Source organism: Tursiops truncatus, chromosome 17 (genome assembly GCF_011762595.2).
Source record: "Tursiops truncatus isolate mTurTru1 chromosome 17, mTurTru1.mat.Y, whole genome shotgun sequence".
In the NCBI taxonomy this organism is placed as follows: domain Eukaryota; kingdom Metazoa; phylum Chordata; class Mammalia; order Artiodactyla; family Delphinidae; genus Tursiops; species Tursiops truncatus.
The window spans coordinates 24,362,863-24,377,680 of NC_047050.1; the positions used below are offsets into that span (position 1 = coordinate 24,362,863).

Genomic DNA, 14,818 nt, shown 5'->3' on the forward strand with positions numbered 1-14,818 from the left:
ACTCTTTCAATTACTGTCTTTTACTAATGATGTAGACTATTTAAAAAGAAAAAGTAGAATTTGACTTTTGCATTTAAGTGGCTTCCCAGACCAACATAAGTTGGTAAAAACAGAAAAGACTCACACTGTGTGTCATAAGGGTTTCTACTTTACCAAAAAACGGGAACTACTTGATGTCTTCTTTTAACCCAGGAAGATTTCCCTTAGCCCTGCTCTTGCCAGATCTGCTTGGTCGTGATTGGCAATGAGACTGCCAGCAAAGCAGGTTAAAGACCCTGTGGTATCCCGGTCTTTGATCACTAGGCAGGCAGCTAACTCACTCAGCATATTGGGCCCAGCAGTCATCACCTAGCAGTCATAAGGGAAATGTTGATTTAAATTGTGTTGTGAATGCCCAGGCTAAAGAAATGGAATGATACAACTTCTAAGGAGTCTTCTTTGCCCTTCAGGTATAATTCTTAATGAAGGAGAATGGATGATAGAGCAGAGCACCACTCAACATTCATGCATAAGAAAATAATATCAACTACCTTCTTTAGACCTATCCTCAAAGAACAACATAAAACTCATGAAAATTTTATTTTTTGGTCTCAATTGACTTCCCTTAACAGGTGTCTGTTCTCCCCTTCTCACCTGGCTCACCACTCACTGAATTGTTACTTGTAGGCAGGACCTTTGCTCATTCATCTTTCTTCAGTAGTAATGTTTGTTGAATAAACAACTCCACCTCTTGAATTTAGATTGTGATTCGCTTGTGTAAGGTGGTGTCTAACACGTTGTTGTTAGTGATTACTGTGAAGAGAGAGTTTTTCTATAATTTTTTCACTATATTCATTGGGATCAATAAAGCTGAGTGGGGGAAATAATTTAGTATTTTTGTGGTTTATGAATCATACTTTTACTTTCCGAGTAAATACTGCAAATAGTGATAGACCCAGTTGAATATTTGATGATATTGCCTTTTTTCTACTACTTTCTACTCTCCAAAAATAGATTTATCTTCCTTTCTGTTCACATGGAGGTTATTTCAAATACCCTCTCTCCAATTCCCACAAACTACCTATGGATGAACAGAGAGTTTGTACCCAAAGGAGGCAAAGATGCTTCAGTTTAGACATTTGCTGGCAGTAGAATGGTCTGACTAAAAGTGATCTCACACACCTCCCAGCGGACTCAGCAAAACAGATATAAATCAGCAGGAAGACTGAGTGGGTCTCTGATGAATCCTGCAGGAGCTGTAGATTCAATGAGCTATAAGCACAGTTTCCAAATACACAGAAAGCTGAAAGAAGTTTTTTCTTCTGGGCTTTTCTGACTATTTCCTGTGTGCTTTCCACTCAAATGTTTTTGTACTCTCATCAACAATTCCAAAATCTAAAATCAACATGAATTCTCTACATGATAAGTACTGAGGGTGCAATTGAAAATGGTAGTTCTAATCACTGCTCCATGTTACAAGTGGAAACAAATCTTAATCATATGACTATTTCATGGACTCCCCTGTCTTTTGTGATTTCTGAACGAGAAAATCCATTGGCTTTCCTGTGGAATCAGGAATTTAACAGGAAATCTGTTAAGTCAGGTATTTAACTATCTCTGGGTTATGCATGTGACTTACCAGAGAAACAGAGAAGCAGACAGATTTCCTGTTTATAGTTTAACACTCCAGACCTAGCCATTTCAAGAGGAAAGGAGGGAAAGTTAGATGTGACAGCACATTATAGTGGCATCTCGTTGTTTTTCATTGTCTGTAAAATTCCTAGGAAAAGGATTTACCTTGACTAATCTGGGTAAACATCTAACCATCTGTTTATTTTCAAACTCAGCATGGATTGGAGCCTCTGTGTGCAGAAGACTGTGGTCAGAATTGGCGAAGTTGTACTCAATCATTCATTTATTTTATTCAGCAAACATTTACAAAGCCTCTTCTAGGAGTCAAACACTGTGGCCTGGAAATTTTTAGAATCAAAATATTTTAAATTAAAAATTTCTTCAATTGAGCTCTCAGTCTAGAACTGTAGATGTCAATACATTGCTATATTGCAGTGTAACACAGTGGAGGGGGTTATTGAATTCTCCTCCTTTGAGACAGTTCAGAGAAAATAGCATGGGATTGATATCACTTGAAAGATGATAAAGAATCTATCGGATGGGAAATAAGGTGGGATGGGAAAGGGAAAAAATATAAAATGCTTATCTCTGTCCACATGGAACTTTTAGAAGTTTGGGAAGTGGGTAGCTATAATATTAAAATAACTGCAAACATAATAAAGTTATTTGACTATTAATAGCCAATTATCAATATATTAGATAAAATGATATAAAATTTAGAAATAATTACAATCTTAGAGAGCAGCCAGATCAGACCCCCTTTTAAAGATGGAGAAACTGGGGCTATGCAATGGTAAATGAGTTACACAAGGTCACCCAGCTGTGGGGAAATGGAACAAGGATCCAAGCCCATGACTTCAGATGAAGCGTATTATCTATTTTGTTTCCTTTTATTAGTGGAATGTATCAAGAGTGTAATATAATATATTTGACTTTATTCACTATTTCTTAACAACTAATCATTTAGGAACCTGATAAATAGAAAAGGTTTTATATACAGTCATTATTTGGAGCACTCTTACACAAAAACAAAAAACTCCAAAAATCCTATGTGCTGAATATAAGGATTCATATTTATGTGTTATGTAAGAATAGACATGATAATATTTTAGGTACAAAGCACTTTCACATGCATCATATTTTGTCCTCCCACATCAAATGTGTGGGGTAGCCATTATTGCCCCCATTGTACACATTAGGAAATTGCAAGTTAGACTTTGTGACAGAATGCCACACAGGTTCTAAGTAGCAAAGTCATGGTTCAAATCCATGTTTTTCTACTACAGTTGCAGGATTCTTGCTATTACACTCCCATTGTTTCTCTAACACATGAAATATCCAATAAATACCTGCACCTTCCCAGATCAGTCAGGTATTTAGTAATAGTCTCTGTGACCTAGCAATTTTCTGGAAGCTTTCATGTATACAAAGTAGCTTAGGATGTATCTTACTTTCAACAGTGTACCATCTGGCTGAGGAAGATGGGACTTGAATAAGATGTAGCATAATATGAGATAGGTTTTAATAAAAAATTGAAATTTGTACCAGATTTAAGTACAGTAGGTATTCTTTAGTTGCCAAATTACATCAGGGAAATACAAGCCCTCTGATGATTTATTTTGTAAATCCTAAAATTGAACTCTATCATCAACTTACTCTACATTAATAACTTATTTAATGCAATTTATATGCATTAATGATGCATTAATAATCTGAAAAAATGCAATTATAGAAGACCAAGAATAATACTAATGCCAAATGACAGATTGTGAAAAAATTCATGTCTGTCTTGAGTTTCAGCAAGGGAGTGATATTATTTGGTCTTCTTCATGGATGTGAAACTTTAGACTTGTCACAGATCCAGTTTTCAATCAAAACCCTTTAACTGCAGAAGCAACCATTCTTTGGTGGTGCTGGGATATTCACCTTGCACTACTAGACCAGTTAAAACTGTCGCACAAGTCAGTTACCAACGGCAGGATTTTATGCTTCAATAAATAGTGCCAAAATTCCAGCCCTGAAAACTGGGACCTGAGAACTCTGTATTCCATCAGTGATCTTTTTTTTTAAGAGACAGTAAAAGGTGAGAAATGCTATTTCAAAATTTAGTCCTGTATTACATTTTCTGAGTAATTTGAACTTACTTTCTAAATTCTGCTGAAAGATGATTTATATTTTGCGAATGTTTAGCATTATTTTACAGTTTGTTTTCCCTGTTTGTTTTGCTATTTTTAAACCTTCATTTTTCCATATGTCATGGATAATGGCCAATTATGTTGCCTCCTGTGGAAATAACAAAGATAAGAGGTAAACACTGGCTTCCCTTACGAAGGACTTGATTACATCTGAGTTGATTTTTATGGTAGTATTTTCACTACCTTTTGTTATTTAGGGTCACATGGGGGACATTTGGTACTCCTGACTTTGATGACGTTTTACTCCATTTTAATTGATAACCATGTGAGGAACTACCTTAAATGTCTAACTTCGGGAGTCTTTGGCACAGTGGTTCTCAAGCTGGCCACACACTGGAATCTCCTGGGTGTTTTAAGAAAAATACTGTTGCTTGGGTCTCACTTATCAATCACCCATACATTATGACTCAACAGACCTGTGGTGCAATCTTCATACTGGGATGTTTAAAAACTTCCAGATGATTCTAATGTGCAGCCATATTTAGAGAGCTACCACTTGGTTTAAAAGAAATCATCCTAAAAGCTAAGCAGCAATGTCTTTTTAAGAAGTCATCAGGTAAATCTTTAGTCAAGAACTAGAAATACTATGGTCAACATGAAACCAAGACTCTCACTAGTAAAATCCAAGTACTATGCTACTTCTAGGCAGTGGGGTGTTAGTAAGTGTTTAAAACCATCTCCTCAAGAAACAAAGCTCTAATTGGTTGTGTTTTGCCTCTTACCCTGGTGTAAATATTCCCATCATGGCTGATTCCTTTCTTTCTTTTTTTTTTTTTTTGGCCACACAGCCTGTGGGATCTTAGTTACTTCATGGACCAGGGGTGAACCTGGGGCCCTTGGCTGTGAAAGTGCAGAGTCCTAAGCGCTGTACTGCCAGGGAATTCCCAGCATCACGGGTGATTTCAACCTACCAATGTTTTAAGAACTGGCTTGCCAAATTCCTGAAAATCTATCAGCTCTTATGAAACAATTTGAGCTAGCTCCAGCACACCACTGCTGTTAAGAGAACGACTTCCAAGAGAATGACATCAGAGAAGTTATTTACCCTTTTGGGATTAAATGTATTTATTTAGGCCTTGTTTAGGTTAGAGTAGATAATCATCAATTGCCATCTTAAAAAGTTGCTTAGATTAGCAGAGTTGTATAACAATGGTTGTTATATAACTCTCTATATACTTCTATGCCTAGAAGTAGCATAGCACTTGGATTTTACTAGTGAGAGTCTTGGTTTCATGTTGACCATAGTATTTCTAGTTCTTGACTAAAGATTTACCTGATGACTTCTTAAAAAGACATTGCAGCTTTTTGATTGTTTTTACTTTTGTGTAAATAATATTCTTTTTTTATTTTATTTCAATTTTTTTTGCGGTACGTGGGCCTCTCACCACTGTGGCCTCTCCCGTTGTGGAGCACAGGTTCTGGACGCACAGGCTCAGTGGCCATGGCTCACGGGCCCAGCCACTCAGTGGCATGTGGGATCTTCCCGGACCGGGGCACCAACCCGTGTCCCCTGCATCGGCAGACGGACTCTCAACCACTGCGCCACCAGGGAAGCCCTAAATAATATTCTTAATAAAGTTAATCACTTGGTGGGCAAAGCAATATCAACAGCTCTAGATCCTGTAAATTTCTCTTCATTTTGGGATCCCGTGAAGCCCTCATCTATTTGAACATCATGTGCATTACTAGATAAATAATAATAACAAAAAATACTTCTATAATGCTTTTCCTGTGCCATGCACTGTTCAAAGCACTTTACATATATTAACTTATTTATTATTCACACTCCTTGAGGTATGCTCTATTATTGACCCTATTTTTACAGGTAAAAATACTGAGGATCTGAGAGGTGAAGTAACTTGCCCAATGACACACAGCTAGTAAGTGGCAAATTGGAATTTGACCTAGGCAATCTGACCGCTCTTAACCAGCTTATATCAAAAACAACTAGAGAGTCACAATTATTTTCTGAGACTATTTTTGAATACTACAGAACTCTAGTGGTTTTTTTTCCGCTCTCCTCTCTTCTGGTTGTTTGAAGATCTTTTTCAAATCTAATAATATGTATCACCTGCTGAAATAATTATTTTGTTTTCCTCATTATCAGTGTAATTCCACTTTTCCTGTTATGAAAGCAAAAGTACTCATGATTTTTGTATAATAGTGCAATTATATTTATTGAGGAATACTTTTTTATGGTAAGTCATATTACCACAAACCTCTAAAAATCACACCATAGTTTTTAAACTCTCCTTTTTTTGTGGGTTAATCTAACTGGAGCCAAAGAAATAAAACCCCACCCTGCTTATGATGCCTCTCAGACGTATTGGCTGAATGCCCAGAGGCAGAGAAGGACCAAGTGTAGCCTAAACAAAATTGTTTGGAAATAACTTCAAACTTGCATAAAATTTCAAGAATCAGACTAATTCAAAGAGAACAAATACAGGTTTTACTCAGATTTATCTGTTGTTAAATTTTACCCTGTTTGCTTTATCAATTGCTCTCTTTTTGCATGCATGTACATATTGTGTGTCACACACCCAACAGTTTTTTCTAAATTTTTTGAGAGTAAATTGTATACTTTATGGCTCATTACTCCAAAATAGTTCAGTGTATATTTCCCAAGAGTAGGGGGATTCTCTTACATAATCACAGTAAACTTCTAATTTACGACTTATATTCCAATTTGCCAATTAACCTAATATTGTCCTTTGGAGTATTTATTTTATCTCTAGTGCAGGATCCAGTCTGGGATAACTTATTGCATTTAGTTGTCATGTATTTTTAGTATAATTTAATCTGGAACATTTTCATAGAGCCTTTCTTTGTCTTCTATGACACTGACATTTTTGAAGAATTCATTTAACACCTCCTCCCCATTTTAATAGAACATTCCTCATTTGGAATTTGTCTGTTGTTTCCTCATGATTAGATCTAGATAAGGATTCCAGGCCAGAGTACTGCATAAGCCATGTTGCTTCCTTCTCAGTGTATCACATTTGAAGGTACATGGTTTTCATCTACCCTCGTTGATCAGGTTAATTTTGATTACTCAGTAAAGAGGTGGCACAGTTTTTCCACTGCATGGTTACTATTTGTTCCCTTGTAACTAATAAGCAATCTGTGTGGAGGTATTTTAAGACCAACCTAATACCCTGCTCCTAATCAAAATTTTGCTCTGGCTTCTACCTCCATTGACAATTCTTGCCTGAGCCAATATTGACCGTGATGGTTGAAAAAATGACAATTTTTCCAATCCCAGCACCTTTTCCACATTTACCAGTCAGGTTATGACAGTCTACTGTAAGGAAGATACTTTCTTCTCTCTCTCTCTCCCTCTTCCAGTACGTATTCATGGTTTCTTCTTTGTCTCCCCGTGTTCTATAATTTACAATTTTTCTCTATTATTTACTTCTCAAATTGTCCCAGTTTTGTCCAATTGAGAGCACCCTCAAGCTGACTCTGATATTTTGGTGACATATCTCTATTATTTTTGGGGAAAGCGTCCTTAATTTCTGGCATAAAAAGATATTTCAGGCTTACGTTGTACCTACCCTGCTCTCACATCAGAATCAGCCATTTCTCCAAGGAACCATCATTCTTTTTAGTGGAGAATATATTAGACACCAAGATCTGAGTGCTGGGTGTACTCATTCCTACTGAGATGTCTTTGCTTGCAAGCTCTTAAGGTAGATAGAGCTAAGAAATATATGCATGTGTATACACATATCCATACATATGAATTTACATCTATTCCAATCCATTTGCACACAGTTCTTTCTTGCCTTCCCTCTGTCATACTTGTATGTGCCTTCTTCCAGAAGGAAAATTCTAGCTCCTAACAACATCAAAATATATTCTCATTTGCTCAATCATGTAATATATCTGAAATAATTTTGTTACCTGGGCAGAGTGGTCCCCTATTCCTGCCTGTCAAAAATCTGCTGGACCCAGTAATTCCATGCCTAGTTAATATTCAAAAGAAAAGGAACTCATGTTTCCACAAACAGCCTTATACAAGAATGTTTATAGCAGCTTTATTTATAGAAGCCCAAAACTGGAAATAACTCAATTATCTTAAGAGAAGAAGGGATAAGTAAACTGTGATATATTCATGCAATGGAATACTACTCAGCAATAAAAAGGAACAAATTAATGTTGCATGCAACAATATGGATGAATTTCAAAAACATTATGCTGACTTTAAAAAGGCAAACAGAAAAGAACACATAATGTATGATCCAATTTATATGAAGTTTGAGAACAGGCAAAACTAGTCTACGGTGATAGAAACTAAATCACTACTTGCTTTTGTTGGAGCTGGGACACGGCAGGACATTGACTGGGAAGGAGTGTGAGAAAACATTCTGGGATTAGGGAAATGTACTATATCTTGATCAGGGTGAGAATTATATGGGTGCATGCATTTGTCACAGCTCTATCTTTAATATCTGTTAATTTCACTGTCTGTAAATTAACCCTCAGTTTTTAAATTGGCTGGAGTAGCAGCTGCCCTTTTTAGCTGAAGCTAGACTCCTCAGTGTAAAACAGCTCCTTCTTCTAGTTTGTTTCACTTCTGATCCTCTAAACCCATTGCTCTCCTGGTCCCTGAAGGCATTTGAGTTTGCTACCCCAATCAATATACTTACTTCTTTTTACTATGCTATTACTTCCTTTTACTATCATTTCAAATATTTAAAATACAGCATAAGTTAGAACTTCACAGATAATCAAATGACATTATCCATTCTTTAGGTCTGACCAATATACACACTTTAATCTTTAATACAGTAATGACGTGCATACAAATTGAAAATGTTTAAATAACACTGAAATTTAGATTAATCCTCCGTTTAGGCCTTTGCTTATCTGATCTATTAAGACAAAAGCGGAAACAAACAAAGTGCAGTGTAGTCAGGCCTCGCCAATGGAAACAGCTGATTTCCAACATCAAATGATCAAATATCACTTCAATGAGGAAACAACTTTGTCAGACCTTCTCATAAATTCTGGTGCAGACCACGTCCTTCATCTTACATTCCTTAAAAAAAAAGAGAGATTAATTGAATATCTAAAACTCAAACTAGGTGACAGCAAATTTGTAATAATAACAGACATTATAAGCAATCTCATAAGATTAAACTCAGAAAGAAATAAAATATCAGTATGTCAGTCTCCAGGAATTTGGAATCATGACCATTGAAACCGGGGAAACAGTTTTAAATCTGATCTAAGTTACATCAGAGGCATATATATATATATATTTTTTGTAGTACACGGGCCTCTCACTGTCGCGGCCTCGCCGTTGCGGAGCACAGGCTCCGGACGTGCAGGCTCAGCGGCCATGGCTCACGGGCCCAGCCACTCTGCGGCATGTGGGATCTTCCCGGACCGGGGCACGAACCCGTGTCCCCTGCGTCGGCAGGCAGACTCTCAACCACTACGCCACCAGGGAAGCCCCAGGGGTATATTTTTTAAGTGGCAAGTTTTCATGCATAATTGGCACAGATTTAAATCTACTAAAACAGTGGTTTTCAAAACTATCTGCACATCTGCATTATCTGGGGAACATTTAAAATACTGATGGCTCCTCCTCCCCCAAGAGATGTGCAGGCAGTTGATCTGTATTGGGGCCTCCATACTGGTATTTACTCCCCATGTAAATCTGCTGTGGAGCTAAGGATAACGCTCCTCTGTACTAAAGAAAAGAATGTTCCAAGAACTACATAAATCTATCTATGGTCGATGTGTGTGTTGATTAGTAAGAACAGAACCTGAGACTTAAAAAAATTGTTAGAGGTCATCTCATATAACCTTTGTCATCATTTTTACCTGCCAACTACAAAAGGTCTCCAATGGCCTCAGCTTGAGTTGTTGACATGTTTTAGTCCAAGTTACCATGGATTCTTGAAAACAAAATGCTTAGCTATCTACAAATATTCTACAATCGACTGGGGATGTGCTTTGCTTTTAAAACTTAGATTTGCTTTTCTCCTTGTGTGTCTAAATTAATGAGGTTTACCCATACTTTTTTTTTTTATCATTTTTAGGTGTTGTTATTTCTAAGATAACAAATGAGTTGTATCATTTCTAAATTCTTGAATCTGAACCTGAAGTACCTGTAGATGAGTCTTTATAGTTCAAAGATCACCCAAACATTAACTCTGATTTTATTCTTAGCCATTCTTATCCATTTGTATTGCAAAGAAAAGAGAATATTTTGAAAATAATATAACCATTTTCTCTATTTAAATGGCTATATTTATGTATTTAGAGTAAAATTACTCTTACCACTACCATTTTTCCATCCACCAACTTTCTCTTTATTGTTGTCTCTTTGCCATTCCATTTCTGTACTTGATTCAACGAGCCTCTTGTCAAAGTTACAACGCTCTGCAAAGACAGGTTTACATAATTGACTTGCTTGGACTTTGGTTGAGTAAAGAAGCAGTTCATTCAGTATTGAATCATTTTCATAACAGATGTTTTATGAGGCACGTTCATTTTTCAACAGAAGGGAGTGGTCTACCCTTTTGAATACTAGCAGGAGTAATCTTCTCTCTCAAAGTAGTAGATTGGACCAAATTTGAAGAGAAACAGTTAAGTTTACCTTTGCCTTTCTATTGTCAGCTGTGGTTTCTTCAAATTCCTGGCCTAGCTTGAAGGAGATCTCTGTATCTTTAAAGGTACTTTCAGTTCTTATAGTTATAATATCCCCTTTTTTGCTGATGATCACTCTTGGTTTGGCCAAATCTCCCAGTTTTCTGGTGGCTAATCCCACACCTGAAAATCAAGATACTGTTAGAATTTTGTTGACCAAGAGAACCTCTACCTAAAGGGACTATGGGTGGCCATATTTTATGCTCAGCTGTGCCTCAGCTGTGTAGATGGCAGGTAATAGCACTTACTGCTAAGGACCTTCTCCCATGTTTCATCACCTAATGGAAACACATGTCCACGGACTTGAATATTTTAAGTTTTGTTACTACAAAAGTAATGCCTGCAGATTTTAAAGCTAAAAGTGTTTAGCTTAAATAGTGCAAGTCATCTATTTTTACCACATCCATGCTCCATTAAAAACTACTATTTATAGTTTTGTATGGATCATTTCAGACATTTTAGTTTGTATGCATAAATATTGTAGATATATTTTTAAATGAGACTATGACTTATGCATGCTATTCTATGATTTTTTCCCTCAGTAGTATATTATGGATATAGAAAAGAATTCCTCCCATATCCTTGATAGAAGCTCATTTCTGAAATTTTGTTGTAGCCCCTAAAATGATCTGTACCATTACAAATGATCATTAGATAAATAAAATAATTTTTAAAAAATTTTCTGCATTTGAAAACAAAACAAAATTAGATTCTTAAGTATTATTACTATATTACCCAAGATTACAGAAATACATGGAAAAATAGAAATGTCAAATGAGAGAGATACATGAAGAAAAAGCTAGTTATATATAAATATACATATATTTACTTTTATATATACATAAAGAAGTGTGAAGAGTTAGAGCCAATAAAGGATTGTGAATGATACTCTTTCTTCTAATTCTGATTAATCATTTTTTATTTGATATGATTTAGGACAATGCTTTTCAAACTAAACCTCTACAATAGAGACTAAGAATCTACAACACCCCCAGGTGTCCTTATGCACTCTAAAATTTGAAAATGACACAATTAGGAAGTTTTTCATTGAGACTTTCTTATATTGTATTTTGCTTCTTCCTTGGCTATAAAGTGAAGTCCATAAATTTAACCAACCTTATGGTATGGATCTATTCCCGTAAGTTCCCATAGTTTTCCAGGCAACACAACATGATTTTGCTCATTTTATCTAAAAGTAGAACACCCTATATGCTTTCTGAACAGGTAAAATTACAAGTACTTTGATGAGCATAGCAATCTGAGGTCATTGGCTTCACTCTCTACTTATTTATACAGCTCTGGACATTTCCAAAAACTCCTCACACTTTTGTGCTCATATCTATGGAAAATTCCCTAGAAATAGTAGCAAATAAAGTTGCTCTACTAATGACTAGACTTTCCATCTCCATCCACTGTTCCATCTCCAGGAAAGCCTGATGTTAGTGTAAATGAGCTTGAGTTCACTGCCACAACACACTTCTTTTTCTTTCAGTAACTTTCCTAGACTGTGAATATCCTGCTTTATGAAGCATTCACTTTTTACAAAATCTTTATCCACATAGTTATGTAATAACAGACAACCTAGAGGTAGAGACAGAAAACTTCTGGTATAGCTAAGCATCAAAATTTTAGATAGAGGTTTTCCATTAACTTTAGTATATTCATCTCTTTATTTCATGAGCACTTTAGTTGTTGTAGATCTAACTTTCAGGAAAGCCAGAAAATAGGTTGACTAAGCTTCTAAGATTTCTTTCCTCCAGGTTTGGAACGAAAACCTTGTTGATATGAAACTGCCTTTGAAATCAGTGGGCACTCTAGTGCATTTAAGCAGCTCTTATCTGAGTTAAAATCTATTAAAATTGCCACAAATAAAATGCAAATAAATTATCTGATTGACACAACAGAAGATTAATCCCAGAAGAGGATCGTACTTCAACCTGTGCAAACTCCCAGACTCCTGGAAAAGGAGCTAGAAGGAAATAGTCATGCATCTTTCTCAAAAAGGATCCTCTCAATTAGAACAACAGAGAACATTTCTTACCCAAAGCTTTCATGTAATCATCAAAGTTCTCACTGGAGACAAGTTTCCAGGTGCCTAAGAATTTGTTGCTCATTGTGATGGATGAGAATTCAACACAGTGGTAGGTGAGATTCAGGAGACTCAAATGAGATGCTGAAGTCTCAGAAGATTCTTTTCAAAGATGTCCACAGCATGTGACTCTCACAGAGACCCAATGGGGAAAAGCAGTGTCAGGACTGGGCAATGAATGGCTCTTCAATCATCCACTGGGACAAAAGAAAACCTCACATAATGTCTCCTTCAGTTTCCAAAAATGTTTATAAAAATCAATGACAGTACTATTTGAATCTTCAAAAAAATTTTGGTTGCTCTTACATTTTTAAGAAGTGCTTAGGTCCTTAATGCTTTGGAAAAGAGTCTATCAGTTGAGTTCTATACCAAATTAAATTATATGAGCATTAATGAATGAATGTGTGTGTGTGTGTGTGTGTGTGTGTGTGTGTGTATTTAGGCATCTTGTTCACTCTCAATCCTGAGTCTGCACAATTAAGAATTCTTATTGAAAGAGAATAAAGAGAGGAAAAATGTCCATGAGTATTGTGATAACTGCCTCAAATATGTTGTGGGAGAGAAATGCAAGGGAGCAGTGTGAGGAAGTATTCATAGGTAAGGGAGGCTTGGCATAGTTGGCATATCCAAGGCAGTCAGAGTAGGCAGACAATACGGTCAGTCTATTACAGCAGAACACAGAAATTGCTTTCATGGGTGAACAAAAAGTAGCACTATAACACGCTCTTTGACCACAGAAAAGATTTTCATCTTAAAAAACCTTAGTTCCAAATTAAGCAGGTTCTTGGTTAATACAACAACATTGAGTTTAAGTCCTTTAAAATAAATCTACAATTTTAGAAAGGATTTTCTACAAAAATAATATTAATATATATTGAGAGCCCAGTAGTCACTGTGCTAAGTGCTTAATATAGATTATTTCATTTGATTCTCTCAACAACTCCAAGAGTAAGGCATTATTATTATCTCCATTTTACCAGTGAGAATACTGGAGCTTGGGGAGGTTAGGTAACTTCTGTCCAAAACTTGAATAAGGTGAGGTAGGATTTGAACCTGGTATTGTTTTTCAGTGCATAGATGTTAGACCATTATCTTACACTGCTCCTGCTATAACATGTGTACTGGAGGCCCTGGCCAAAGATCAGGCAATACTGACATCACCATGGATAGAGACACTCATTCTCTGCTCAAAAAGCAAGAGAAGCAAAAACCAAGAGATGAGGCATCCAGATTATATGATACATCAAAGTCCCAGTCTTTGACCAAGGGGAGCAAATATGAAACCACTTTGAACGTAAGTGTTACTCTTGGGAATACCAAGTTGATGCCATACCCTTTCCTAGCAGTTTTTCTACATTGACATTAATCCTGGCCTTGAGACAACTGATATTACTAGCTTTTATATATTTAGTACACAGTTTGGCACTCTTCACAATAATGAAAATAACTCATTATCAATTTACCCGTAGCAGGTAGAATCACTGACCTCTAGGGCTCAGGTTACCAATGCCATAGCTGCAGCATAACAATTGCAATTATGTGGTTAGGGTCCAAGTTGGGTTAAAAAATGTAGAATTATACACAGTGAGTCCAAGTGTCATCTTAAATTACTTGTGCCTGTATAACTCAAGATGGGAATTAAATAATGACTAGAAAAATTCCTCAGTTAACTAACTAACCCAATCCTAGACCCAGGAGAATGTAACTGGAGAGAGTACATTGTACTGGGATATAAGATACAGCTATGAAAGAAAGGACTTTTGATTAGTAAATATGTTATTTTCCAAAACACTTAATAAAAATGAATAATGCTATGACTGTGTCTTCAAAAATTTAGGCATTCTGCCTAAATTCTGAAGGTCCTATGAAGGATCTTCAAACTTTCCCAATTGAGCTGAGCCCTTGTATCTGGAGGGATTCATTCAGGAAAACTGTGTGAATTTTCAGCAGACCTTGTTTTGCACATAAGAATAGCAGTGGAGCTTAAAATACAAACATTGAGCTATATATTGGCAAGGCTTATAACTTTGAAGCAAATTTAGACAAAGAAAAAATTTTATATTTTAGGATTGTCAACAATGTACCTGACTTCTGGAATTGGCCAAGATGAGATTCTGAGGCCCATGTATGAGTCAAAGGCACAGATCAAAGCAATGAGAGAAGATACTGGCTTGAGACTTTTAAGGCACTCCTAGATAAGAACGTCATCAATATCCTACTGAGAAAGGATTGATAATAAACATCAGAGTCACATTATAATTAG

At 36.2% G+C, this 14,818-nt stretch overlaps 1 protein-coding gene across 1 annotated transcript; it reads right to left on the reverse strand.

Moving 5' to 3' along the window:
• Positions 1–7,868: 7,868 nt before the first annotated feature.
• LOC101335877 (myelin P2 protein) lies at positions 7,869–14,607 on the reverse strand. The gene is made up of 4 exons (XM_004323045.2): positions 12,508–14,607; positions 10,417–10,589; positions 10,098–10,199; positions 7,869–8,847 (listed from the first exon to the last, which is right to left on the reverse strand). Exons 1-4 carry the CDS (start codon positions 12,578–12,580, stop codon positions 8,797–8,799), a joined length of 399 nt encoding a protein of 132 aa, XP_004323093.1. The 5' UTR covers positions 12,581–14,607; the 3' UTR covers positions 7,869–8,796.
• Positions 14,608–14,818: the final 211 nt, after the last annotated feature.

What these genes read in the sequence shown, in the direction of transcription:
- LOC101335877 (XM_004323045.2), bottom strand. Translation starts at nt 12,580, where the DNA reads ATGAGCAACAAATTCTTAGGCACCTGGAAACTTGTCTCCAGTGAGAAC. An exon ending in CTGACAATAGAAAGGCAAAG is followed by an intron (nt 10,200 to 10,416) that starts GTAAACTTAACT and finishes CTGTCTTTGCAG; the next exon opens with AGCGTTGTAACTTTGACAAG. An exon ending in TGGATGGAAAAATGGTAGTG is followed by an intron (nt 8,848 to 10,097) that starts GTAAGAGTAATT and finishes TTTTTTTTTAAG; the next exon opens with GAATGTAAGATGAAGGACGT.